The sequence below is a fragment of the Ipomoea nil genome, unplaced genomic scaffold, assembly GCF_001879475.1.
Source record: "Ipomoea nil cultivar Tokyo-kokei standard unplaced genomic scaffold, Asagao_1.1 scaffold0465, whole genome shotgun sequence".
Taxonomy (NCBI): Eukaryota; Viridiplantae; Streptophyta; class Magnoliopsida; order Solanales; family Convolvulaceae; genus Ipomoea; species Ipomoea nil.
The window spans coordinates 3,282,105-3,307,951 of NW_017616893.1; the positions used below are offsets into that span (position 1 = coordinate 3,282,105).

Below are 25,847 nucleotides of genomic sequence, written 5' to 3' on the forward strand. Positions count from 1 at the left end.
CAACAGGACCAAAACCGAGAGTCCTTTCACGAGTTCAGGCTTGAATAAAGCATTTTCAATCTCATTTTGGGATTTGATTTGCACCCACCCCCCCCCCCCCAAGTGCGCTTGAGATAAAAACCTCTATGTTATATAATTCAATAAGCTTTAAAAGTATTCTTGTATAAATAGTGGGGCAAATCATCTTCCCAAACCAATGTGGGACAAAAGCTTCACTTTTTCCCTTCATTTTCCAACTCAAATGGGTTTACTTTGAGAATCAATATCTCATTCACCCATTATCCGTTTTGAGCGTACAATATATCAATCTCTTCGTCTCACTACGAAGAACCCGAATCCACTTTGACCCGATCCAAATCGGAAGTGGACCCCACTAATAATTGTACCACAAAATAGCCACATGCCATTTTAAGCTATTTTTTTACAAGAATCCCCCACATGAATGAAAAATTGATTTTCAGGGTATTTTGAAATCGGAAACAACTGTGTTCAACGGTCGATCCCTGCATAGGATAGGTAGGGGGTACCGCACTCTTTGAACCTTCCCTTGTGAAGATATGTTTACCTTACTGGTTGTACGGTAGAACGCGATGTCTTTGAACGGACTGCCGTTTGTGTAGATGATGACATATCTCACACAGGAACCTCCCAACCGTACTCTGTTCTCATGAGTGTGCCCGTTTTGGTCGTGGGTCACCGTTCCTGGTTCTGCGAGAGTTTCTAAATAATTGTGCCCATCAATTCTCCTTTGAAGCGACCCTCACTTCTCTCTTACATAGGTGATTCTTTTTTCGAGTTTCTTGCATACTCACACATGTCAACCGACATTCGAATCATTAAAGCATCAACGTGCTAGCCTCTTGCGGGAGTCACTGTTTCAACAAGGAGTGGTAGGGAGTGCGAGACCCGCACAGTGACACGCTCCGTTCCATAATTTAGTTGTCCCATTGAACCTAGGTGCCAGCTAGGTTGGGTATGCACTATAGAACTGTAGACACAGGAAATTTGAATTGAAGTCGATAAATGGGCTGGTTCATATGTTTGGGGCTTCGTTGATGAAATTGGACCAATTATTGATTTATTTGGATTAATTAAATTATCCAATTAAATTGGCCCAATTCTCCGAATTAAATATAAATTGAAGACTAATGGACTCGGATTATAAGGACGATCTGTATTTGGCCAACAAGAAGATATTCAATTTAATTATTGAATTTAAATATGTGACAAGATATTCATATATTTAGATTAGTTAGTTATTTAATTTGAATATGTGATAAGATATTCATATATTTAAATTAATTAATTATTTAATTTGAATATGTGATAAGGTTATGAACCTGAATACAATGGTGGCTAGATACATTGTGGATAAATGTTCATATTATCCTAAAATGTTAATTGATAATATAAGGATAATATTGAAGAGTTTGGGTTCTAGTGAAAGTCTTCCATATTCTCCCCTATAAATAGAGCTCTTCATTCATTCCAAAAATCACACTTGAAGAGTTGAAGAGAAACTCTGGATTGAAGATCAAATCAAGCTCTGGATTGAAGATCAAACTAAGCTAAAGGATTGAAGATCAAATCAAGCTCTGGATTGAAGATCAAACCAAGCTAAAGGATTGAAGATCAAATTCCAAGAAATCAAGCCAAGCTAAAGGAAGATCAAATCAAGCATCCAAGAAATCAAGTCAAGCTAGAGTGGATTGAAGATCAAATATTTCAACCATTCAAGCTAAGTTAAAGTGGACTGAAGATCAAGCCAATTAAAGACCGGAGGCCCTTCAAAGAAGATTAAGCAACAAAGTCCTTCATTGAAGAACAAGTGGCGTTCCGGAGGCCCTTCAGCCAAAATTTTCAAATCAAGTAAACCAAGTGAAGAATCAGAGGATTTTCTTGATAGAGATCTTGTACCCGCGCAATTTTGAAATTTGAATATATATACCTGTACAACTTTTTCTTGTTTACAAGAACTTTTTAGTCCAAGGGCTTTAGACCCATTCCTCGTGTCAACTTCTCCACAACTTCTTTGCCTAACTTTTTAGTCAGCGGATCCGCTATATTGTCTTTTGACATTACGTAGTCAATCGAGACAACACCAGTTATGAGAGGTTGTCTAATGGTATTATGTCTACGACGCACATGTCTAGACTTACCATTACACATATGACTCTGTACTCTCCCAATTGTGGCTTGACTATCGCAATGCACACATATTGGAGGTACAGGTCTTTCCCAATTCAGAATATCCTCTAGAAAATGGCGTAGCCATTCAGCTTCTTCACAACCTTTGTTCAAGGCTATCAGCTCAGATTCCATCATGGATCTAGCTATCACAGTTTGCTTAGAGGATTTCCATGCAACGGCTGCACCGGCTAGTGTAAACACGTAGCCACTCGTGGACTTAGAGTCCTTAATATCATATATCCAGTTCGCGTCGCTATACCCTTCAAGTACAGCGGGATATCTCCCATAGTGCAGTCCAAGGTCGCGAGTATACCTCAAGTATCTCATAACATTTACTATTTCCTTCCAGTGCATAGCACTGGGGTGACTCGTATATCTACTGAGTTTACTAACCGCAAAGGCAATATCCGACCTAGTACAGCTCATAAGATACATCAAACTACCAATAACTCGAGCATATTCCACTTGTGAAATACCTTCTCCGTGGTTCTTGGTTAGATGAATGTTTGTATCAAACGGTGTTCTAGCCAATTGATCATCATCCTTGTTAAATTTCCCAAGGATTTTGTCAATGTAATGTGATTGGCTCAACATGAGACCATCAGGTCTTCTAATGATTCTAATCCCAAGGATTAAATAAGGCAAACCCATATCTTTCATGTCAAATCTTGCATTTAACATGTTTTTGGTAGATCCTTTATTCTTGATCCTTTATCATTATCTCGTTGATTCTGTCTATTCTTTTGATCTTGTGGTCTATTGTGTACCGTTGAGTATATCTCTTGTATGGTTTGGTCTTGAGTCCATTCCTCGTGATTTTACTCATTAGAGTTGATTAGAGAGAGTTGATTAGAGATATACTTATGTATTCCCAAGTCTCAAAACTATTTTAGAGTATCAAATGTATCTTTACACATTGGAGTGGTGTTACTTAGCATTATCGCTAACGGTTATTTAAAATGATATCAGGTACAGATTAGGCAGTTCAAGAGCGCGCTAGGCTAGGTGGAGCACAAAGAGTTAACACGGCCTCCACTGAGTCCCGATCTCATGACCTTCCATATGGAAGAGTCACTACATGCCATCTGAGCACAAGGTGCTTGGCGTTAGACTCTTTTATCTAAATCTCTTAAGTTTTAATTGTTTAAAAGTATGCCTAGTTTTGGGGGTGTTACATTGCTATCAAGATGTTTTTGATGAGTGGGTTAAAGTAAGTTAAATGTAAACTAAATTAAGTTCAGTTGCTCTAGATTATTATTGATATGTTTACTTATCATTTTTTTTTCAGAGCCATCCTATTGCAATTGGATTAAGGAACAAATCATTCCCATATTTAGATGAGTTGATGATTGTTTGGGGAAATGATCATGCTTCAGGAGCTGGTGCAAAAACCCAGCTGATGTAGTGGAAGAAATAAACCAAAAAGAAGACAATGATGATGATTTTCAAGTGGATTGGGAATTTGGAGAAGTTGAATGATTTGGTTAGAATGGGGCAGAAAATAATGTTGATAAGGCTGACTTATCTTCCTGTCCCTCCACAAACACTGCCAATGTAAAAAAAAAAAAAAAAAAAAAAAAAAAAAAAAAAAAAAAAAAAAACAACATACTAGCAAGAAAAGATCAAGAAGTGATGATGGCTTTAATGACTTGGTGGCAGAGATCCATGATTTAATTTTGTGTGAATTGGTAGACTAACTATTATTACCTACTTTTCTTGACAAACAGTTGGTGTGCAACAACAAATGCAGATTATCAACCAGATAGTCAAACAGAGAAAACACTAGACAAAGAAAAGTGTGGAAAAGGTAAACAAGCAACACAAGATTTGGTTACCCAGTTCGATACAATTTGTATCTACATCTGGGGGACGATCACTGATCTGTCCAATCCACTAACCCAACTTCAAAGTACAAAGGTGGAGAAGTACAATCTCACCCGAGTTACAATACAAGGTAAGTACCCAATCTACCTTGAACTTAGTGGATTGTGAAGTTGGAGATCTACGCACTCAAAGGTCCACGAAAGTCCCTTCCATGGAGATCAGCCTCTGGTGCAGTCCGCTTCGTAACGGGATCCTTCACTGCATCCAACAGCTGTGTGATCTTGGTGTCCACTGGTTTAAGCTCAGAATGTTCTTCTCAAATTCATCAACTCAGATCACCATGAATAACCAGTCTTGAGAAGAGCTTTTACGAACCAGAGAGAGAACGTAATACTCAAGTGCTTTCTTCTTGATTCTAGAGTGTATCGGATGGATTCATTAGTCATTCAATGAATCAGCACTTTAGAATATATAGTTTCTGGTTCAAGGAGGTATCCGTTATCTATAACACCTAACTACTTCTTAGCAAGATTAAATAGATACCCCTTTGAGGTGAGAAGAGGACCAAGGTATTTCTTGTAAAAACACCTCAAGGCATAACTGCATTCTGCCAGCGCATACGCTCCTTAGACAATCAGTCTTCTTGTCAGCTTCTAGTCTTCACATAAGCTTCTGATGCATTCCCTGATCAATCAGGTCTTCATCTTCTAAACTCCAGACAAACTCTGACACGGCCTAACTACTTTGCCATAATAATAAAGCCAATTACAAAGTTGGGGTTTATCTATCTAACCAAAACACTAACACATTATTATGTGGGTGCATACAAACATGTGGCAACATATTTCCAGAATGATGCTAAGAACAACAGTAGTAAGATAGAGTTCATGAATGCTGGTGAACATATTCTGAAAAATGCACACAAGCTTGATACGTTATTTGCTTTACCAAAGGAGCTTAGGAGCCACTATGTGGTGAAACAACTATCTGAGATCAATGCATGATTTTCATGGTGGAGATGGTGTGTAGACTGCTTGTTGCCCTTGTAACCCTTTTTGTGTGAATTAATATGGATATGGGGCGGTTATTTGGTGTGCAGATAATAGATATGTTAATGTAAATTTTGTTGGATGGCCTGTAATCTGTATGTATATGGGGCTGTATATGTGGCTGTTATTTTGTTGGTGTTGGATGGATTGTAAAATGAAGTAGATTACAATTGTAATATTTTGCTACTTATTACAAATTATGTAACAAGTTGGGTTATAATTTTGGGTCAAAAGGTGGGTCAAGTTTGGGTAAAAATATAACATAATCAATATGGAAGCAGGTTTGGTTCATTTCGAAATCAAGTTTGGGTTAAAAATAAGGTTATCAGGTTCACAGGTTCATCATAGATAGACTTTTGGGTCAAGATTTTGGAAAATAGGTATATCCTTTAAATAAGCTTTTAAAACCATAAATAAATATATAAATAGTTTGTACCAAATCATTTGAAATAAAGAGTTTAAAATATTTTATTTATATACTCATTTGGAAAATCATCGTAGGAGTAAAAATTATATAAATAATTTTATTTTGAAATTTGATAAAATAGGAGTTTTTGAGAAAAATATTTTGGGGGTGTCGCAGGTTGGATATTCATTTCATTACCAAAATTAAATCTTTCATTGTTCATGTGGTTTTCAACTCTAAAATTCCGGACATGCTCGAATCTATCTCTTGGTTCATCATAAATACTATCATGATCCTCAGTATCATTAGAAGGGGGCATTAGTGGGTCTTACCTCAGGATCAACTGAAGTACCACGCTCAGTAGCTCGTCTAGATGTTTCTAGGGCGTCTAATACAGTGGGTCGAGTTTGAAGCTGTTGAAGTTGCCAAAGATTGGCCATGTTGGCCATCCATTGATGCATTTCCTTTTTGAGAGCATCCGGATCTGCTTTCATGCTCCCAACACTCTAAGCTATCTTCACTTCCGCAGTCTACTGACTATTTCTCATCTCCTTTCTCAAATTGTTCATGCTTTCAGTCACCTACCCTTCTACTGTTCTGAGAGCTTTTTCAAGGTCTTGCACTGTAACCATGGTGGATTTAAGCTCCTAACCTGCCAATGAACGCAAGCTCTGATACCACTTTGTAATGTTCCTGCTTTCCTTCCAGGATAAATAAGACTAACCCTAGTACCTTAGCAAGAAATGGGGGAAAAACAGACAGAAATGGAATTCTAGAAGAAATGGCGGAAATTGTAGAAGAAATGAAGAGAAAATAAGACATCAAAATTTAGTCAACAAACTTCTCTAAATACAAACACTAGAATATAAACTTAAAATAACGGCAAAACAATTTTAACAAACTCTTACACATGCGGATCATCTTACAGCACAACAGTAAATCCAACACAACAGCAACTATTTCAGATTAAATCTCAAAAAGCTACGTGTAATCCTTTCTCAGCTTATTTTTATAATATCATAAAGGTCCTTAGGGGCATGCCACAAGATTATCACCGTTGAAGAAGAGATAACGAAATTTGTTTAAAACAGTTATATTATTAGAATTTAAAAAGATTAATTGCTATTTTATTTTAAAATGATTGATTAATACACTTCAATGGCTTTAAAAAAATTATACACTTCTAATCTACAAAAACGTGCACTCAGATGTTAAAATTGCGCACTCGAAGACACAAAAATGTACACAAATTGTGCACTCAAATATCTAAAATTGTGCACTCTAAAATACAAAACTATGCACTCAAAGATCGAAAATATGTGTGTATTATGCATTATATATTTTTATTTGTTTATTTATTTTTATTTTAATAATTAATTATTCAATTATTTTTATTTCAATTCATATTTATTACTAAACAAATAGACTTTCTACTTAAATTCATTACCATTATCACCATTAATCGCCCCCTTAATCTTAATTTTTTAATCTTAATTTTTAAGTTGGGTTGTTTGTGTTCTTGATCTTGATTGTTCTGTCATTTTTGTAATCTTCTTCAGTCTTTTTATCACCTGTTTACATGCACACCACTACTACTGCAAACTAGCATGTACAACAACTGTAAACTTGACAAATATTAATTTCAGAACTCTTGAAAAAAAAGTGGAAATCGATACATTTCAACTTCTCTCATTCACTTGGATGGTCTATAAAACCATTACAAACCCTGTGGTCCTCAAACAACGACAGTGGCGTGTGACCTTAAATCTAAGCAACATAACAAATGAAAGAAGTGTTGAATGCATCTGGAATATGGAAGAGCAGCTATAACCAGTCTGCCTCCGAAGTGCGTATATTCAAAAGCTCCAAGATCGGCCTCATCGTAAGAGAATATGGTCTCAAGTCTCAACCACGTCCATCTCGACTTCTACACCTGATCAATGGGCTCTGTCCTGCCCTGCAAAGCAAGCCTCTCGGAAACATCGGCTAGAGATTTCAGATTGCACTTGATCAATGCTTCAACAAAGTAGCAGGTCTCATCTTTAGTGTTTCCTTCAGGCACATCTACCACAAATGATTCAATAACCAGAGTTCCGGGTCGTCCATCAATTACTTCTGGATGGACAGATATGACAGAGGAGTAGTTCTGAAAAAAAAAAAAAAAAAAAAAAAAAAAAAAGATAAAAATAAAGTGCAGAAAGACATACCAAGGACAAATAGCTAAAATAACAGTTTAGTTGGTAAACCACTATGATTTACCCACTAATTCCGCGAGGTAATATATATATTGATCTGGGATTCCCTACTTTAATGCACACAATCATCCATCCAATATAAAGGATTGAAATAACTAAGTGTGCAGATACATTTGGTACATGGTAATTCAGACGTTGGCCCAACCTCCGCATCCTGATCCACAATACTTGCTAGTGAATTAAACAGGAAGGGAGAGTGTACTCAAGCTCAGCAAATGCAGTTTGGGGATGCCATTGATGTCCAAAGTCCAACCTCTACTTAAAATTTCAGATTATGAAGTTGATTCATTCTCTAAGTATAATATGAAGCCACATTTCTAATAATAACTATTATATGTTTCGAATTTCAGTAGATATTTGATGAAAAGACATTACTCCATAGAAACAACAGATAAAACATTGGGGTTAACCCCTGCCAAAATGGCTAAGGATAAAACTTGTAACCACAAGGTCACGAGTTCGAATCCCAACCTTCTTGGTTACACTGGTTGCGAGTTTCTCTCGTCACCCAAAAACAGATAGATCATTACTTCTATACCCAAATATACCACGAGTAACTCAAATAGAATCACCATGTGTCCTATATAATGTTAGAGGCAAAAATCCAAAAATTGTGCTAAAAACCTTTTCCAATAGAAACCATTCATGTGAGGAGAAGAGATAGTAAAAGAGGAATAAGTTGGTTGCATACCCTAAGTCTGTGATCTCCCCCAACAATCTTCACGCTGAGGATATGTTCATCATCATCCAGAAGTTCTAACCTTTCCGTGCTTGTTGTGGCAGGAAGGCCTGATTTGACATCAACTTCTCTAAGACTACCAATCTCAAGGTTTCCCTGTGCTATGCACCGGCTGACAAAGGGCTTGTACTTCTGTGGTTCATCAAACCTCCGAACCAATGACCAAACCTGTTAAAAAGAAGAACATAACAATTTTAGAAATATGAGACAGTAACCATGATGGAATAAGTTCTAGTCTTGAAATCAATATAATCTCAAGCATTTAATCATGCTATTTCCAATTATAATATACTACTTGCATCAGGTGAATTCAATTTATTATAAGCTATCAATCTAAACACTCCTGACAATCAACTCTGGGATTAACTAAATTAATAAAAATCATCTACTGAGCAAAAGGTCAAATGGAGAAAACTTCAGGTTTCAGTTCTTTAATTTGCTCCTTTTCCTTCCCAGCTAATCACAAATTTGGCAATCTTGAGGAAATCAATCAAATATATCAATATCTCATTGACTCATCCCACAAAAAAAGCAATCAATCATATTGAAAGATAGGAACAAATCAAAGGTCTGAAATCACAATCTCAAAGGAATAAAATGAAATCTTCCCAAAAATAAAGATGAAATGTTCCAAGAACGATCCGACCTTAACTATCAATCTCAACGACATTCATTATCAATAAATCGATCTATTACAAAATCAAAAACGCACAAGGGAAAATACTAAGCACATATAAAAATATCACAGAGATAAGAAAACGAACGAGATGAACAGGCGCTCTAATGTGCTTGATCAGAAACGAACTGCATTGATTCCCCGCCGGCTCTTGCCTATGATGTTTCCTTATGTACTCTCTTTCAACACTGCTGTATCCGTTCGCGTTCATCGTTGCTTCTCTCTCTCTATTCAATACCACTCCTCCGAATCCGTTTCTCAAGGACAGACAACCAACGGCTCTCTCCTCCGGTCACCGTAGAAATGTTCCGACCACCGGAGTTTGAGCCGCTCGAATCTTTCAAGATGCTGCGGAAACAGATTAAGATGGTTCGCGAGTTGACTCACTTGCCTTTAAAACTCGCCACTGCCATAGCTAAAAGAGAACTCCATCTAGATATTTACCGTTTATTTATTTACTTCTGCCATGAAATTTACAATACAGTTCATATATAAATAATAAATATTCTATTTTTCTTTATCTACAGCCTACAAACCTAATGAGAGGCGAATCTAATACTTCTTAATTATTTATTGAAATGAATGATTAATATCATTTTGATTTTAGTATTTTTCATTATTTTTTTTTATTTTACCATTTATTATATCATTTATTTTTCTTAAATACTCATGCATTTGAGGTGTAAACTTTAAGAAATGAAATATTCAATTAATTATTTATTATTGTTAATTTACTCATCAATTTTTATAAAGAAGGTCTTAGGTTCGAACCTTCCCAGGCAAGATTTACATAATTATTAAGCATATATTATGAATATGTTTGCGTGTTAAAAATACAAAATAAAATTTAACATGAACTTTGGTCAATTAATTAGAATCACGTATTGGGCATTAATGAAATGGTACACCTAATTTAGAGTATATATATTCAACATAGATGAGGAACTATGCCTATTATCATTGTTTTTTTTTGGGAAGGAAGATTTGGTCACGTTTTTTAAGGTGCACTGTGCCAACAAGGCACTAAATTAAAATTGCAGTGAAGCACACCAAGAGACCAGATCAAATCAAGAATTCATTTATGGTGGAACTGGCAACAAGAAGAAGCATAAATCATGCCAATTAATAGGGTTTTGTGTTGTAAAAATTGTGCTTGAGTATTATTCAGTGAGGGTGTTTCCCTCTAAAACGTACTGCTATTACAACCACTCAATCCAACATTTATGCACAAGTCATTGTTATACATTCTTAAAATATTTATTTTATAAAAAATTTGATAATTTTGCATTCATATAAGTCATAGTTATGTTAGCTAGCTTTATGGATATGAAGTGGTGGGCTGAAGAAATGGTGTTTTGGGTGGTGACCGGACCGGAGATGGTGGCGGCAATCACCGTCGATAGGGAGGAAAAATAGAAAGATTGGATCGTTTGGCTAACTGATACCAGATGAGATTGTAGAAACCTATTCAGTTACAATGAGATAAGAAATTACAATAAAAATAAAAAAATAAAAAAAAGGTTAACGAATAGGCTAGTCACACAGACTATCCTCCTGCTACCACACAATTATTAAATATTATATAATTACTAACAATAATACCGAATAATAATTTGATAAATTCTGAAACACTAATTTAAAAATATACATTGGACATTAAACTATTCACGCAATGCGCGTGATAACTAGTATATATATATATATATATAGGATGGGTAGGGTTCTCATATATATATATATATATATATATATATATATATATATATATATATATAGGATGGGTAAGGTTCCAATGAGAACGTGAGAACAAATCGTGTGCATCCATCTAATATCTGTTTGGTATAATTTCTTCTCAAAAAGCTAATTAGAAAAGTTACTTTGAGCAACTTTTGAATATTAGCATTTTAGTGTTACAAAAAGCTGATCAAACAATTCTAAAATTTTGATAGCTTAATTGTGATTTTTGAAAATATTTAAAAGTTTAGTTAACCCTTACGTCATACATTTCTCACAATTGGTGTAATTCAGACGTTAAGTAAAGCAAAAATATAAGAATAGTGTATTCACAAATTTAAAAAATTCAACTAAACAAAAGTAATTTACATTAATACATTCATATCCAATAGACCCTTAAAACACATCCTGAGTTTTAAACATGATAACCAAAAAGCAAAGAAAAACAGAGAATAAAATATAGCAGCTGAGGCACAAAAACTTTCGCCCACAGCTGAAGATTTACCAACTATATATATAAATATAAATATACATATACTGCTAAACTATTTTTTCTCTATGAGAATATTTATACAAGGCGGATTTCAAAAAACAAAAGCACCTTGTATAAACTTCTTCTCATTCCTCCTTCTTGTATTCCCTCCTTCACATATATTTATATATACAGAAAGTAAGTCAAGCCAATGCAAGCTGCACGAAGAAGAAAGTGATCTCATGGAGAAGTTATCGCATTGATCTTGCCCCATCTTGCTAACCGGTTCAGAAACGATAACACTTCTAACGGATCGCGAAGCGAGTAAGAAGCCATAGTCTCCTTTGCGACAGAGGAGACTATTATAGGGCAACCCTGCGCTCTACTCTTGAGTACCTTGAGATAAGGTTAACAATATTATTAGCAAATCATGTTCCATATATTGAGAGTATGAAAGGGGGTGGCGTCGGATGATACCTTAAAAGCGTCTTCATCAGTCTTGTCATCTCCAATGTAAAAGGGGAAGACATTGCTGCTGGAGTCAGAAAAGCCGAGAGCTTCGAGCAAGTAGAGCAGCGCGTGGCCTTTGTTCCACTTGATCGATGGCCGGATCTCCAGGACCTTCTTCCCTATTGTCACATGAAACTTTGGGTAGTTGGAGAGTATGGCATGGACTTTCTTCTCTAGTAATGCATAGTCCTTTTCCAAGACTTGCCGATAATGCACTGAGATACAGAACCTATTGTCCTCTATGAATGCTCCCTTTACATCACAAGTTGCCTCTCTTAGCTCACCTAACATCTGTATGTGATGTAAAACAACAACTTTATACACTAAATAGTGCCCTCACAAATCACAATCAAATTTGTATTCTACAAAACAACATGATATTTATGTATATAATCTTACCTTCTCTATTAAAGGCAAAAAATCATGAGCAGGCTGGAAAACTGAAATTTCATTCCCCTACAATATTTAACAAACCGATTTACTATGTCAATTTCTGAATCAGCCAAAAAATCACATACCCAGTTTTTTTTTCCTGAAAAAAACTATGCAAGAACCCCTGTTGGGGTTGCTCTAAGTAATATAAAACCAACCTTTTTATCAACTGTTCTGGTCTGGTATTTAGCATCATAAGACTTAACTTGCGTTGCAGGTCCCATAATATCCATTCCATGGCTGCCAGCATAATACACCTCATCTAACTCCACAAATCCAAACACCTGAAATATCCACAAACAAACTTACTATTTCATTTTTTTTACAGAGTATTTATTAGTATTATATATTTTTCAACATGAAAGTTTAAATACCTTGTCTCTGCCTCTTCCGCTTATAATAGCTGTCGGGAAGTGTCTGGCAACATCGTGCACGGCTGAGCGCATCTGCACAGCATAAGTGTCAAAACAGATCAAGGGTCTGAATATTTAAATGCCAAATAATTTTTTTTTTTTTTAAATCAAGTATAGGCAACCTATATGTAATCAAATATGTGTGGTTTAAGATTTTTACCGGAGCAGACATGAAGGCCTTGTCAGGGTCACTAACAATTGGCGACAGAGTTCCATCGTAATCCAAAAACACAACAATCTGTTTTCCCTTTGCTGCGCTCATAATCCCATTAAACGAGCTCAGAGCAGAAGGGTGTTTTTGCTGAAAGAAACCAAGTTGAAAGTGCTGAGAATAAATTTAAGACAACCTTTCAAAATTCTTCTCCTCCAAACTAGGTCGGTGCACAGTTTGTAAAATTAAAATTTATATTATTGTGGGAGAATGTAAATAGTAAAGAAAAGTACTAAAAAATTTTTCAAAAGAATTTATTTTATTTTAATTTTAATGTAAACAATGTGTTTAATTTTCTTAAATACTTTTATAATTTTTTTAATTTAAAATTATTCTTAATGTAATTTTTAACACTAATATTAAATTAATTTAAGAAAAAATAGATTTAATAACAGTCCCATATTAGACAGAAAAATACTTCATCCTTGGGAGACCGAATCGATCTGCCATGATGGTTCAGCCTTGGAGGCCGAAAGATAACAGCAAGTGCCAAAGCTCTCGTGATGAGTTCTGAGTTCTGAGTTCGGCCTTGGGCCAAAACTCATGGTTTAGACTAGAGGCCGAAACAAGAGCTGATGGTTCGGCCTTGGGAGGCCGAATCTAAAACTAAGTGGAACAGAAAGAGCCAATAATGGTTCTGACCGTAATGAAGATTAAATTCCTCTATTACGAAATTAATCCTATATTAATTCAGACTCCTAAAAACTTACTCCCATTGCTATATGAACCTGGTCCATGTATAATGTGCTTAAAATATATGACAAAGCAAAAATGTCTGGGAGTGGAAACTAACCAACCAAGAATTGCATTTGGGGTCTCCAATAATGGGCTCAATTGATAAAGGATGAATAGGCTCCTCTTCAGAATATTCACTGGGGTGATACTTGTCATACTTGACTTTCGCGAAGGCCTCAATATTGTGGGCTTTGGCAAGCCACTTTGGCAATCCAACAAGCTTGTAAAACCTTGGAATGTTGTCCCTCATTTTTCCTACTCAATAATAAAGAGTACTAAATGTAAGAAAATTTTCTTCCTTGTAAAATCAATAAAAATAAAAATAAAAATTTATAACGCCCAAAATTATTCATAAATTTTAATCCTCAAAAATCTAAAAAGTATAGGTTTGAAATGTCAAATGATGTTTTTTCTTACATTATTCTCTCCTTAACGAATTATACAGATCTTTTAGTTCACACAATCGCACAGCTAGGCTATTGAAACCAAATGGAAAGGATATTCTAAAAAAAAGTTTAAATGTGCCCTCTCAACAAATAACCAATTGATCACTTAAAAAATAAAAACAAACAAACATACATGTATATACCAAATATGCAAATATAAAAGAAGGGTGGGGTCAAGATATCATTATATATTAACATGTAGAAATAGTTTCACATGTGTAGTTAAATGATTAATACGGATTCCTCCAGGAACATAAGATGCAAATAATAATAAAGTAAACACGGACAATAATGGAAGAAACACTAAATTTGATTTGATAAGAAGTGACAATGAAATGGAATAATAAAAAATTATTTAAGTCGACCTCGATGACTCAAGAATGCATGGCCACTTAAAAAAGAAGTATGTCCGCTAGCTTTTATTCAATTCGCTGCTATCTGGTGCAGTCTCCATCAAAACACCGACAAGGACCAGCGATTTTTAATAACTTTCGATTTTGTCAAGCATCCTACAAATAGACTACTATGGTTAAAACCGTTGGCTCCACCCCAACCACCCCCTTCAAATGTGTGCCAACTGTTAAGGAATCTCTCAAGGTTAACTACCACCAACCCACCCCCGGGTCCATTAAAGGGCCAAACAGAACCAACAAAAATAAACTAATTTACTTTCCATGTGTCCTCTAATTATGCAGTGCCCGCAGAAATTGACAACCTATGCTTAATTATCGTTATTTACAATTATTCTCTCCATCCAATTAAATTTAATAATTAATATACATGCTGTCAGGGTCTTCCACCCTACCAGAAATAAAAGATGAAACAAAAAAGAAGTAAACTAGAATGGGTTTTTAATGTGCAGAACAAAATGAGTTTCACCATAACAAAATTATAATAGTTATAAATAATATAAGTTTCCATTTTATTGTATGAAACAAATAGAATTATTGAGAGAATTATAAATGAATATAATAGCTATTTAGTAGAGGTGGTAGGCTATTGGAACAAGGAAATAAGATACAATATAATACAGACCAAGAAGTAAAAAACGAAAGGGAAGACGCAAAGAAACTTGGCTGAATGGACATACAGCCATGCAAATAGTGACACACATATCAATTATAAGCTGTGGGAAGGAAAGTTTTGAGCCAAACATCCTTCTTTAGTATACACATGGAATTTTGCATGTGTAAATGAATACAAGTACCTGCCATGAATCCCATACACAGGAATATGAATCAGATTCAATTCATCAGAGAAATTAATTAAGTACAACAAAAGTTTACATCTAGTCTAGTCACTCTATATAGTCCTGCAAGCAAAACAATTCTACTAAAATTTCTAATTTAATTCCCAGAATTTCAAAAAAGTTGGACAGAAGAAAACGCAAAGACTTCAAAAAAAAAAAGGGCACAAGATCATGAAATAGATTGAACACTACAGTGCCAACTTGCAGCTAGTTCCTTTTCTCGATTGTTCGAATTTATTGGCATTTGTCACATCATCTACAACCCAAACAATTGAAACAAAAAATGTGAACCACCAAGAAAATAAATAATCCCAAATAAAATACAGATCTATACGCGCTCGTGAATAAATTAAACAGGCAGAACATGTATTACTCAACCTCGTAATGTTCACATGACTTCCACAAAAAGCAGACACGTGTATCCTATGAAGCCACTGACAACAGTCCCCTACCTAAAAAAGAAAAAGAGCAACCAAAAAAAAACTTTCGGGCAGAAATGGCTTGAGGAAATCAAGCGGCGTAAGGTGTGAACGAGGAAAACCAAGGTTCTGAGAAATTGTATTTACTAGTTTAAATAATTGCGAAGTGCTCTTTTTTTAAAGATGTCCCCACATAGGAGGTGGTAAATGACAAAGATTTACGCATCAACTTTCCTCGAGAATGTAGGACAACTCAGACTTTTTAAGCCCAACACATTCATTAATACACGATTTTAACACAATATTCAGGACAGAAAGCAACCTTAGTTAAGACGTGTTTGGTAAAATAGTTAGCCTAGGTCAATTCTAACTTATTTGATCATTATTAATTGTTTGGCTACTCGATTTAAAAATTAATATAAACGGTTGGTTAATTAGCTTTTTGTACTTCAAAATGCTAAAATTCAAAAAGCTATTCAAAGCAACTTTTCAATTAACTTTTTGGGAAAAGAAATTATATACCAAACAACTATCAACTAATTTACCAAACACCTTTCTACAATCAGCTAATGTTATCACTTAATTATACTCTCTAAATAATTCAATCAATTAATAGCTAACAACTATCAGCTAACAGTCATTTACCAAACAGGACCTAAGTAAAAACAATCCAAATTTGTCCATAACCATGGCAGGGGGAGTCTTTTATAGGTGCGGTGCCAAAACCTATATATATATATATATATATATATATATATATATATATATATAATTATATAATATAAGAGAGTAACACATTATAAATAAAAATATTACCTCTACTCTTGAATTCTACTCTTAATTTTCTTGAGATTCACCAGATGAATATAACTAATTATCATAAAGTAAAAATGAGGGAATAAAAATAGAAAGTAAATGCCGTAGAATTCAATTCAACTATAAAAGCGGACAACCTACGACCAACTAGTGAAACTACCTGGAAGTGGAATAAATACACAATATAGGCCACAAACTAATTAAAATAATGACACAAGAAAACAACTCGTCATACATTGTACTGCCGTTTAAGTACTCTTAACCTAGGAATATTTTAGTACTTAAGAATTAAGTAATCGATATTGTAATCGACCAAAGTATTAAAAAATAAAAACTGTACCAATCCCACACTTGATTTCAACGACTGGAATGCTAATGGGATACGGAATTAACGCGCTGTTTGGTTTATAAAAATGTTTAATTATTAATTAATATAACCTAAATAAAAGACAGAATCATTGACAATTGTGTTATGATCTCGATGAGAAGTACTTTTATATATAATTTCTATGTGTAGAAGAAAAGGGGGAATTTAGTTAGAATATAAATATTAATAAAAGGGTAGAATGGGTCAAAAATAACTTGTAAGAGGGGTAATTCAAAAGCATTAATGTCTAGCTTGTCAACTATTTCAACCAAGTCAAGATTGAAAATTTTATATCACCAATAAAAGTATAATACTAAAAAATCTCCTAATCTTACGGAGTATGAATGCTATGACTAATCTATGAATAGTTTACAATGCCTTATATTTACTCTAAAATATGAAATTTTATTTTGGAAGAGATATAATTACATCAAAATTATACCTCTTTCTCCAATTGTTTAGTCAAACACTCATATATAGTATAATAGGAACTCTCAAACAATTCAATTATAATAATCAAATAATAACTACATCGAATACATAATTTTGAATAATAAATATATTCCAAATGATAATAAATTTGCTGAAAATTGAAATGGAATTTTTAAAAAAAAATAAAATAATACTAGTTGCTTTCCGGAAAGCTAAGCAAAGGCCAAGAACTCTAGAAGGTAGGCACCCCCCAAGTCCCAACCCCATAACCGACTAAAAATAGAAAAGATGACCAGGTAGTTTAAAAGATCACGAACATTTAAAGTAACAAAATTTTGATTTTTTTTCTAAAAATAGAAAAGATGATGAGATTTAAGGAATATAAATCAATTCAAGAAAAGAAAAATAAAATAAAATTATCAAAATATCCCGGCTCCGGGCTCTTGAGAGAAGGTCAAGGAATTGAACTCTGACGGTGGTTTTTTGAATCTTTAGACAGTAAGAGATACAGAAAGTAAAAACAGATACTACATTCTAATAGAGTTAATATGGTAAAATATTATTTTAAAATTTACTTAATAGTAAAATTACCTATAAAAATAACTCCATATGATATGTGTAGTTATTGCATCACGTACGTAACAATCTGTGTCCCAAATATTCATAATGCTTAAAGGAACAAAGCTAAATTATGGCTTCTTGTCAAGAACTATTATGCCCTATAGCCTATAGGTGTCAACCGCGACCCGGGCCTGGTTGAGGCCGATGATCAGTGGGTCATCGATCGCCATCAGTGAAACATCTAAACGAGATTTGTACTTTAGTGGGCCCACCCAGTCAAAATGGAAAACCAGTCCAGTCAGATACAGACCCTAGCACAAACCACGTGTGGAGTGCATATACCACACGTATCGATCTCTCATGGAAAGTGAGGTTAACCGTAAAAACCCACCGAATCTAGGGGCATCACCCATCAGCTCGCCTCGTCGGCGAGTGACGACGAACATCGCCGCCGGAGCGGTCGTACTTAGCCACTTCTCCGTCACGCCCACCAAACGCGCGTGGCTTAAACGTGGGCCCTATTTGCTCCTCCCTAAGAAGAACAAACAAACTGCCAACCGTTTTTTTATAAAGTATATCCTCGACGCTAAAATGCGCCAGAAAGAAACAAAAATATATGAAAACTGGAACTTATGGCGTTTGAACGGTGAGCGTGAACGAAAAACTCGCCAACCGCCATCGCCGGAAAATTCGAGGCCAATGAACAGAAATGTCTCGTCTCGACGAGTCTACGAGTCTACGACGATCGTTTATCTCTCTCTACGGAATGAGGAAAGCAGTTTCCATCAAAAAGTGCTTTGAAACAAAAAAGCGATAAATCACAGAATTTCACACCTTGATCTCGAATAGATGTATTTGAAAATCTAAAATCGCATTTAGGGAAGACGAAAGATCTGAAAATTGCTAGAAAAATAATTCGCCAAGCATTATCGTTGCAGAGTAGGTTGTGATCTACGACTTATGCATAAACGCATACACATATAACACATTCATACATATATATGTAAATAATATATAAATCGACAAAGATACCTTACTGAATTTCGCCCACGGTGGAGGAGAAAGGCGGAACTGTGTTGAAAATGAAAATGAGTTTCAGAACCGGAGAAAGAGAGAAGGGAGAGTTTAGTGGGAGCGGAGGTTAGTTTATATAGATAGGGGGAGAGGGGTTTAAGCTGGATAAATTTCCCAAAATGCCATCCACGATTCCACGTCATTTACAGTCAAGATGACACAGATACCGAAATTTACGAAATTACCATTAATTCTGTTGTAACATTCTTTTTTTGTAAACAATTTTGTTTTTATACTACTACTGACTCTCTTACCTCCAATTTGAGAGACTCTGTATGACTCGACCACAAAGTCATTGACTTGAAAGGAAAATTTTTAATTTAATTCATTAAATATCTGAAATAATCTGTTGTAACATTCTTTAGGAGTTAATTTTAAAACTAGTCAATCCACTATTGACTTTTTAAATTTCTCTTTAATTGTAAATTTTACTATAAATGACTACCACCCATTGGTTTTGTTCTAAATTTAGTTCTTTTATCTATAAAAAAAAAATGATTGTGAGACATTGAACTATGAAGGTAAAAGTGTAAAATTTATCTTTTTGTGCCTTTCTTCACTATTACTGGTTATGTATAAGTGCACAACGTATCATTCAAAAGCAAGTTTTTTATTTTTTTTTTTTGAAAACCAAGGTTATTATTTAAATTATAATGATCTTTTAAATTTTCAATTATATAATATACTCTAGACACTCAAAATGAGTGGAAACGAATTAATACACAAATGATAATTTAGAAAAATGATAAATTTTATATTTTTCTCTTTATAATTGACACGTCTCGAACCAATTTTTTAGCGGAGAATCAAATTTGAAACAGAATTGATAATTAAAAGATAAATTATAATTGAATTGATAATCAAGAAACAAAATGTCTTCATTTTATTTCATACTGAATGCGAACATAGTATATGCAAGTATTTGGGAAGACAATATACGTTACTTTAAAATAAGAGCTTATTTTGGAACGCTATTTTAGCTAGTGTTTCAAAATAAGCTAGTAGCTTCCTGCAAATATTATTATTATTATTATTATTATTATTTTTTTTTTGAAGAGATTATTATTATTATTATTATTATTATTATTATTATTATTATTATTATTATTATTATTATTATTATCAAATTTGCAACAATATTGCTACTTCATTATGAGATGCTAGATCATGATTATGCTAATAGTTTTATTTCAAAATGTTTTAATATGTAAACAAACTAATTTAAATTTTATGAAGATGTCATTTTTAGTCTTTTTACATTTATCCACTTATCAAAAAGTTAATTTTACCAAACACTTCCAATCATAACAGCTATTCAGTTTTCAGCTCCGAACTTATAGCTTTTCAGCTCCTAGCTTATAGCATTTCGGGCCGGACTGTGGTCGTGACTGATTAAGGGGGGTTCCTTGCAATCGTTATACCCTACACCACGGCGCGCGTAGCACTGTGCTCCGCGCGCCTCCCAAAACGACGTCATTTTGGGAGGCGCGGTATGAAGTTGCTGTGATTATGTGTATTTGTTCACACAATTATGTGTATTTGTTCATACAGTTATGTACATTTTTTATACAATTATGTACATTCTTTTTATACAATTATGTACATCCGAATCAGAAAATTTGTGTGTATTATGTTAAGAGTTGATGTGTATTATGTTAAAAGTTTATGTTTATTATGTATTATGTTAGATTATGTGTATTATCTTTTAAAAAGAGTGTATATTTTGTTATATAATTATGCACATTCTTGTATACAATTATGTGTATTCTAGTATAACATTATGTACATTTTTGAACAACGGGTGTTTTTTAAAGAAAAAATTACTGCCATTCACTGGGACGGGAAATTTCAAAAAAAAAAAAATTTAAAACGACATCGTTTTGCATCTGAACGCACAGTGCAACGCGCACCGTGGTGTAGGATATAAATTGTCGAGTTCCTTGTGCGCCTGATTAAATCACTGGTATAACTAGATGATAAAAAATGCAATCTTCCCTATAATATATTGTACTCATCATTTCCAAAATAATAATAATAATAAATCATGCAATCTTCCCTATAATATATTGTATACTCATCATTTCCAAAATAATAATAATAATAAATCTCAAGACTTGAAATTTTAATATTGAGTTATTAAGAAGGCCTATAGCAAGGGTAGGAGTGTAGGACATGGGGAATTGGGCCCTGGGGTGGTTTGAAACCCCATTTTTTTAATTTGAAATTTTTTAATTAGTGTTGTTATGGATTTTCAACTTGTTATTGTAAATGTACAAATGATACACATGTTATTTAAGCATATTTTATATAAGATGGTGATCTAGCTAGTATAGCTATTTAAAGTGATTTGTTATTCTTCACAGAAGTGAAAGCTTTGTTTATTGGTCCAGAAAAGTGAAGAATTTGTGGAACGTTGATTCCTGCATTCCTGCCAACTCAGAAGATGATCAAAAGTGGTTGGTGTGAAAGATTAGACCATAAATATAGTATGAAAATCTATTCAACCCTGTAACATCCGTGATATCTATTGGAGTTGGGTTTCACTTTTGAGTGGCCCCGCAACGTAGGAGAAGTTCTTCGAACTGGGTAAACATATACTGGCTCCTTTATTTTTGTGCATTGATTTTATTATTCATTTTGTTTTTTTAACACTGATCTTAGCACATATAATAATTAATTTGATTAAAATCTAATTAGGAACCGTTAAATTTTTCCTTGCATTCAAGATCACAAATTAACAGTTATTATGTGTATATTGTATGCAAAATTATTGTTGTCATCCAAAAGTTTTAATTTGTAAATTTGATATTAAAATATTTAGAATCAATTCATTCATTCAAAAGTTTAAATTTGCTGTGTAATTATTCAAGTGTTGTTAATGATATGTGTGCAATCATTATCAATTAAACGTATAGTATATATTTAGGTTATATTAGGGTTAGTGAAATATTATAAGATATATGTAATTCAATTTGTATAACTTATATATTTTTTCAAATATAAAATAAAAGTACAATATTTATTCAAAATTTTATTAATTAAACTCAATTCATATATAAATAAATAAATTAATTAATTAAATTTTACTTTTTGAACAATTAAATCTTTAATATTGAAAGATTATACCATATTAGATTTCATCTTAACGTCAAATTATGTTTGCATTATATTGTCAATTTACAAGTAACTCTTGATAGAATTGTCCAAGGCTAACCATGAATAATAATTCTACCCTTGCAATAAATAATTCTGATTCCACCCCTAACCTACGGTGTACTAGAAAAATAATATAACATACATAAGATTGATGCATTTTTTTTTTTTTTTGAGTTAATACCCAAAATCGTCCTCGACTATAGTGATTTTTCTCAATTTCGTCTTAAACAACTTTGGTGACCTAATATCGTCCCAGACTTTTGTGTTCCGCTCAATTTAGTCCTCCATTTGTTATTCCGTCAAATTGGTGTTAAATAAAGGGACAATTCAGTAACGTCAATATTGATCTCTCTTTACTTTCAACTTGTGAAGTGCGAAATTCCTCTTTCTTGTACGAATTAAGCCCAGAATTACTCCCGGACCTGCAAATCAAATTTTATATTCGCAGTTTTAGAAGTAATTCTGGGAGTAATTCGTAAAATAAAAGGGATTTTGCAGTTCACATGTCTATGAGTAAAGAGATGCCAATATTAAAATTAATGAATTGTCTATTTATTTAACACCAAATGGACAAAATAACAAATGAGGGACTAAATTGAGCAAAAATACAAAAATCTGGGACTAAATTGAGCGAAACACAAAAGTCTGGGACGGTATTAGGTCACCAAAGTCGTTTAGGACGAAATTGAGAAAAACCACTATAGTCGAGGACCATTTTGGGTATTAACTCATTTTTTTTAAAGAAAAGTATTTAGAAATACACAAAGACTAAGGGGGGTGTATTCAATCATGACTTTTGTAGAGTTTTAAAGACTTTTAAAATGATAGATTTTAATAAACTTTGATTGACTTTCATAGAGTCATTCAAAACTTTTTAAAACTTTATAAGACTCTATAAAAGTCTATATAAAAAACATTCATAGACTTTTATCAACTTTTTATTTTAAAAAGTCTACAAAAGTCATTGAAATTCTAAATTGAATACATCTTTACAAACTTTCAATGATTTTGATTCTTATCATTTACAATTTTCTTACAAAACATTTATAATATATCATAAAATTCTTCTTATTATATAGTTCTTCACCCACATCAACATTCTCAATATTATTATTTTTATCCATAGTATGTTGAGACTTATATGCTAATTACTTATATATATTATTAATAAACATCAACAAAAAAAAAAAAGACAATTTCATTAGAAATTCATAACAATATTGGACAATAAAATTTATAATAAAAGACTTGATCAAATAAAATATTTAAAAATATAATTACAAGTTGCATAAAATAAAAAAATAAAAATCTAATATTAATAATATATATATATATATAATTATCCTTGATATATTGCTAGCTAGGCATCACGCAAAGAACTATTATTTGCAATAGCAATTTGAGACTGCAAACAACAACAAGGTGCTACTGTTTGCAACTCCAAATTATTGTTCCGGATAGTAATTCGCTATACGTAGTAACTTGTTGTTAAAAAAAAGGAAAAATATATATTACGAATATAAACATAAAAATAATAAAAATCAAAATATATAAGTATTTATATGAATATTATGAAACATATACTCTAATTTGATGATGAAAAATTTGCTTTGTTCATGTACTTAAAGAGAATTAGAGAAAGTTAGGGATAAAAAATTCATAGAAAAAAAACCAATATAAACAAGCAATAGTGAAGTAAAAATAATATTATTTCGAATTTTTAGATGAAGATTCTAAAGTTTATGAGAGAGAGAGAGAGAGAAAAATTGGTAGTGTTTAGGTATGAGGAAAATATAGGATAATGAAGAAAAAAAATTATTTTATTGAATTTAGATAGGTTTATAGAGTTTAAATAGGGAGAAAAAATAAAGTTTAAATAGAGAGAAAAGATTTAAAGTTGTTAGAAAGAAAATTTGAAATCTTAGGGTTGATGGTTGGATTTCAACTATTTATATTTGAGAAGGAAAAGTCTACAAAAGTCTACAAAAGTCTTAAAATTAAAAAGTCTACAAAAGTTCATAACTTTTTGAATACCACATGACTTTTAAAAACTCTTTAAAAGTCTTAATCGAATACCACCCGACTTCTAAAGACTCTTTAAAAATCTTGATTGAATACCGCCTGACTTTTAAAGACTCTCTAAAAGTTTGAATTGAATACCTCCAAACTTTTAAAGTTCATAAAAGTCTTTAAAACTCTATGAAAGTCATGATTGAATACACCCCCCTAAGTCGTAGTTGAAGTCAATACCTAGCTAGAGTCGTAGTGTGCTAGAGAAAAATATGGTGTGTACTGGAGAAAAACAAAAGATACATATGGACAATGTTTGAGAAGGCCAAATTTAAAAGAGAGAGAAATAGATACATTTTTAGAAAATTAGTTAGAAACAGGGATGAAGCCAGAAATTTAGTTGAGGGGCGGAACAGACGGATTCAGAAAATTTTTTCAGTAAAGGCGAAAACATTAAAACAAAAGAGATAATTTAAAAATAAATAAATAAATTACTTAAGAAATATAGTTGTAAATATTGTTGGATATGAACGAAAAATAAAACACATCGAAACTTTATAAAAATATTCATAACAAAATATGAAGCATAATTAATGAATTGTAAAATTATGTTGATGCAAAGATTTGAACCCTTAACCTCATTATTGTCAAATATGTGCTCTACCACCTAATCTATCTCACTCTTGTTACCATTTTATAGTTTTTTTTATACTAATACTAAATCATGTACTATATATACATATATACATATAAAGACTATATATGAGGTGGGGTTGGGAGTGGGGTGAGGGGGGGCAGCTGACCCCCCTACCCCCCCTTTGGCTCCGCCCCTGGTTAGAAATACACATGCATAGATAAGTCATACACATGTACGTACGCTTACGCGCACACACATACTCATTAAAAAGGCTTAGAACAACAACATTAGTTGGAGTTTTAAGTGGGTTTTTGTAGGGATGACAAGGAAAGAAAAAAAAAAAGAGAGAGGGAAAAAATGAAAAAAAAAATTAAAGGAAAAAAAAAAAAGAAGAGAAATTTCCTTTCACGTGCCATGCTTGGCGCGGCACAGTGCTAATTAAGCACGCGCAAATTGCGTGTTTTTTTTCCCCATTTTCCCAAGCAATGGGTCGCACAAAAAACTAAATTAGTAGGAGAAAAATATCTCCAAAAATCCATCCTCATTTGTTTAAAAATCACACCAAAATTTTTTCTAGATGATGATGTTTGAACTCTTACAAGAACCATATTAATAGTGTCCAAGGTGTAATTAGTGTATCCCAAACTTTTTAGCTACATCACCACACACGTGTTTATCATGCAACCCCTGACGCAGTCCCCACGCCTCCCTCCTTTGCCTTACACTCTCCTCGTCATACACGTGGCCCACACCGCTGCCCCTCACCCTTTTTGTCCCTACCTAGTCACACTTGGCTAGATTGTGATCGGTAATTGGGTTGCGGGGCGCTTGGCGACCCTGGCTGGACACCAACGCCCACCCACCTCCATCTTGATCTTCAACACGCCCCAACACACAAAATTTTCTTTTCCTTGCAATTTAACCCTCAAGTCATTAACTCTAATTAGAAAACCAAGCCAAACACTAATAGGGCCATGGCTCATCAGCCATGAAAGTGAGATCAAGAAAGTGATGTAACTATGTAAAATATTTTT

At 33.4% G+C, this 25,847-nt stretch overlaps 2 protein-coding genes and 1 long non-coding RNA gene across 8 annotated transcripts; all 3 read right to left on the bottom strand.

Moving 5' to 3' along the window:
* Nucleotides 1-7,095: 7,095 nt before the first annotated feature.
* Nucleotides 7,096-9,577, bottom strand: LOC109173186 (abscisic acid receptor PYL8-like). Its single transcript, XM_019322474.1, has 3 exons — nt 9,228-9,577; nt 8,416-8,631; nt 7,096-7,615 (listed from the first exon to the last, which is right to left on the bottom strand). Exons 1-3 carry the CDS (start codon nt 9,348-9,350, stop codon nt 7,397-7,399), a joined length of 558 nt encoding a protein of 185 aa, XP_019178019.1. The 5' UTR covers nt 9,351-9,577; the 3' UTR covers nt 7,096-7,396.
* Nucleotides 7,990-8,401, bottom strand: LOC109173187. Its single transcript, XR_002052864.1, has 2 exons — nt 8,263-8,401; nt 7,990-8,208 (listed from the first exon to the last, which is right to left on the bottom strand). It is a non-coding gene; the product is annotated as an uncharacterized LOC109173187 (long non-coding RNA).
* Nucleotides 9,578-11,205: 1,628 nt separating the features above from the next.
* Nucleotides 11,206-19,052, bottom strand: LOC109173185 (probable trehalose-phosphate phosphatase 3). 6 transcript variants are annotated; one of them, XM_019322468.1, is made up of 9 exons: nt 18,969-19,052; nt 18,567-18,695; nt 13,705-13,901; nt 12,861-13,001; nt 12,662-12,733; nt 12,446-12,571; nt 12,255-12,311; nt 11,823-12,146; nt 11,206-11,741 (listed from the first exon to the last, which is right to left on the bottom strand). In XM_019322468.1, the coding sequence occupies exons 2-9, from the start codon at nt 18,613-18,615 to the stop codon at nt 11,586-11,588; spliced, it is 1,122 nt and encodes a 373-aa protein (XP_019178013.1). In that variant the 5' UTR covers nt 18,616-18,695; nt 18,969-19,052; the 3' UTR covers nt 11,206-11,585. The 6 variants fall into 6 exon arrangements, with proteins under 6 accessions (XP_019178013.1, XP_019178016.1, XP_019178018.1 ...); XM_019322471.1 differs by lacking the exon at nt 18,567-18,695 and adding an exon at nt 14,458-14,601 and having other exon boundaries at nt 18,969-19,035; XM_019322473.1 differs by lacking the exon at nt 18,567-18,695 and adding an exon at nt 14,458-14,601 and having other exon boundaries at nt 13,705-13,904; nt 18,969-19,035.
* Between the last annotated feature and the right edge of the window lie 6,795 nt (nt 19,053-25,847).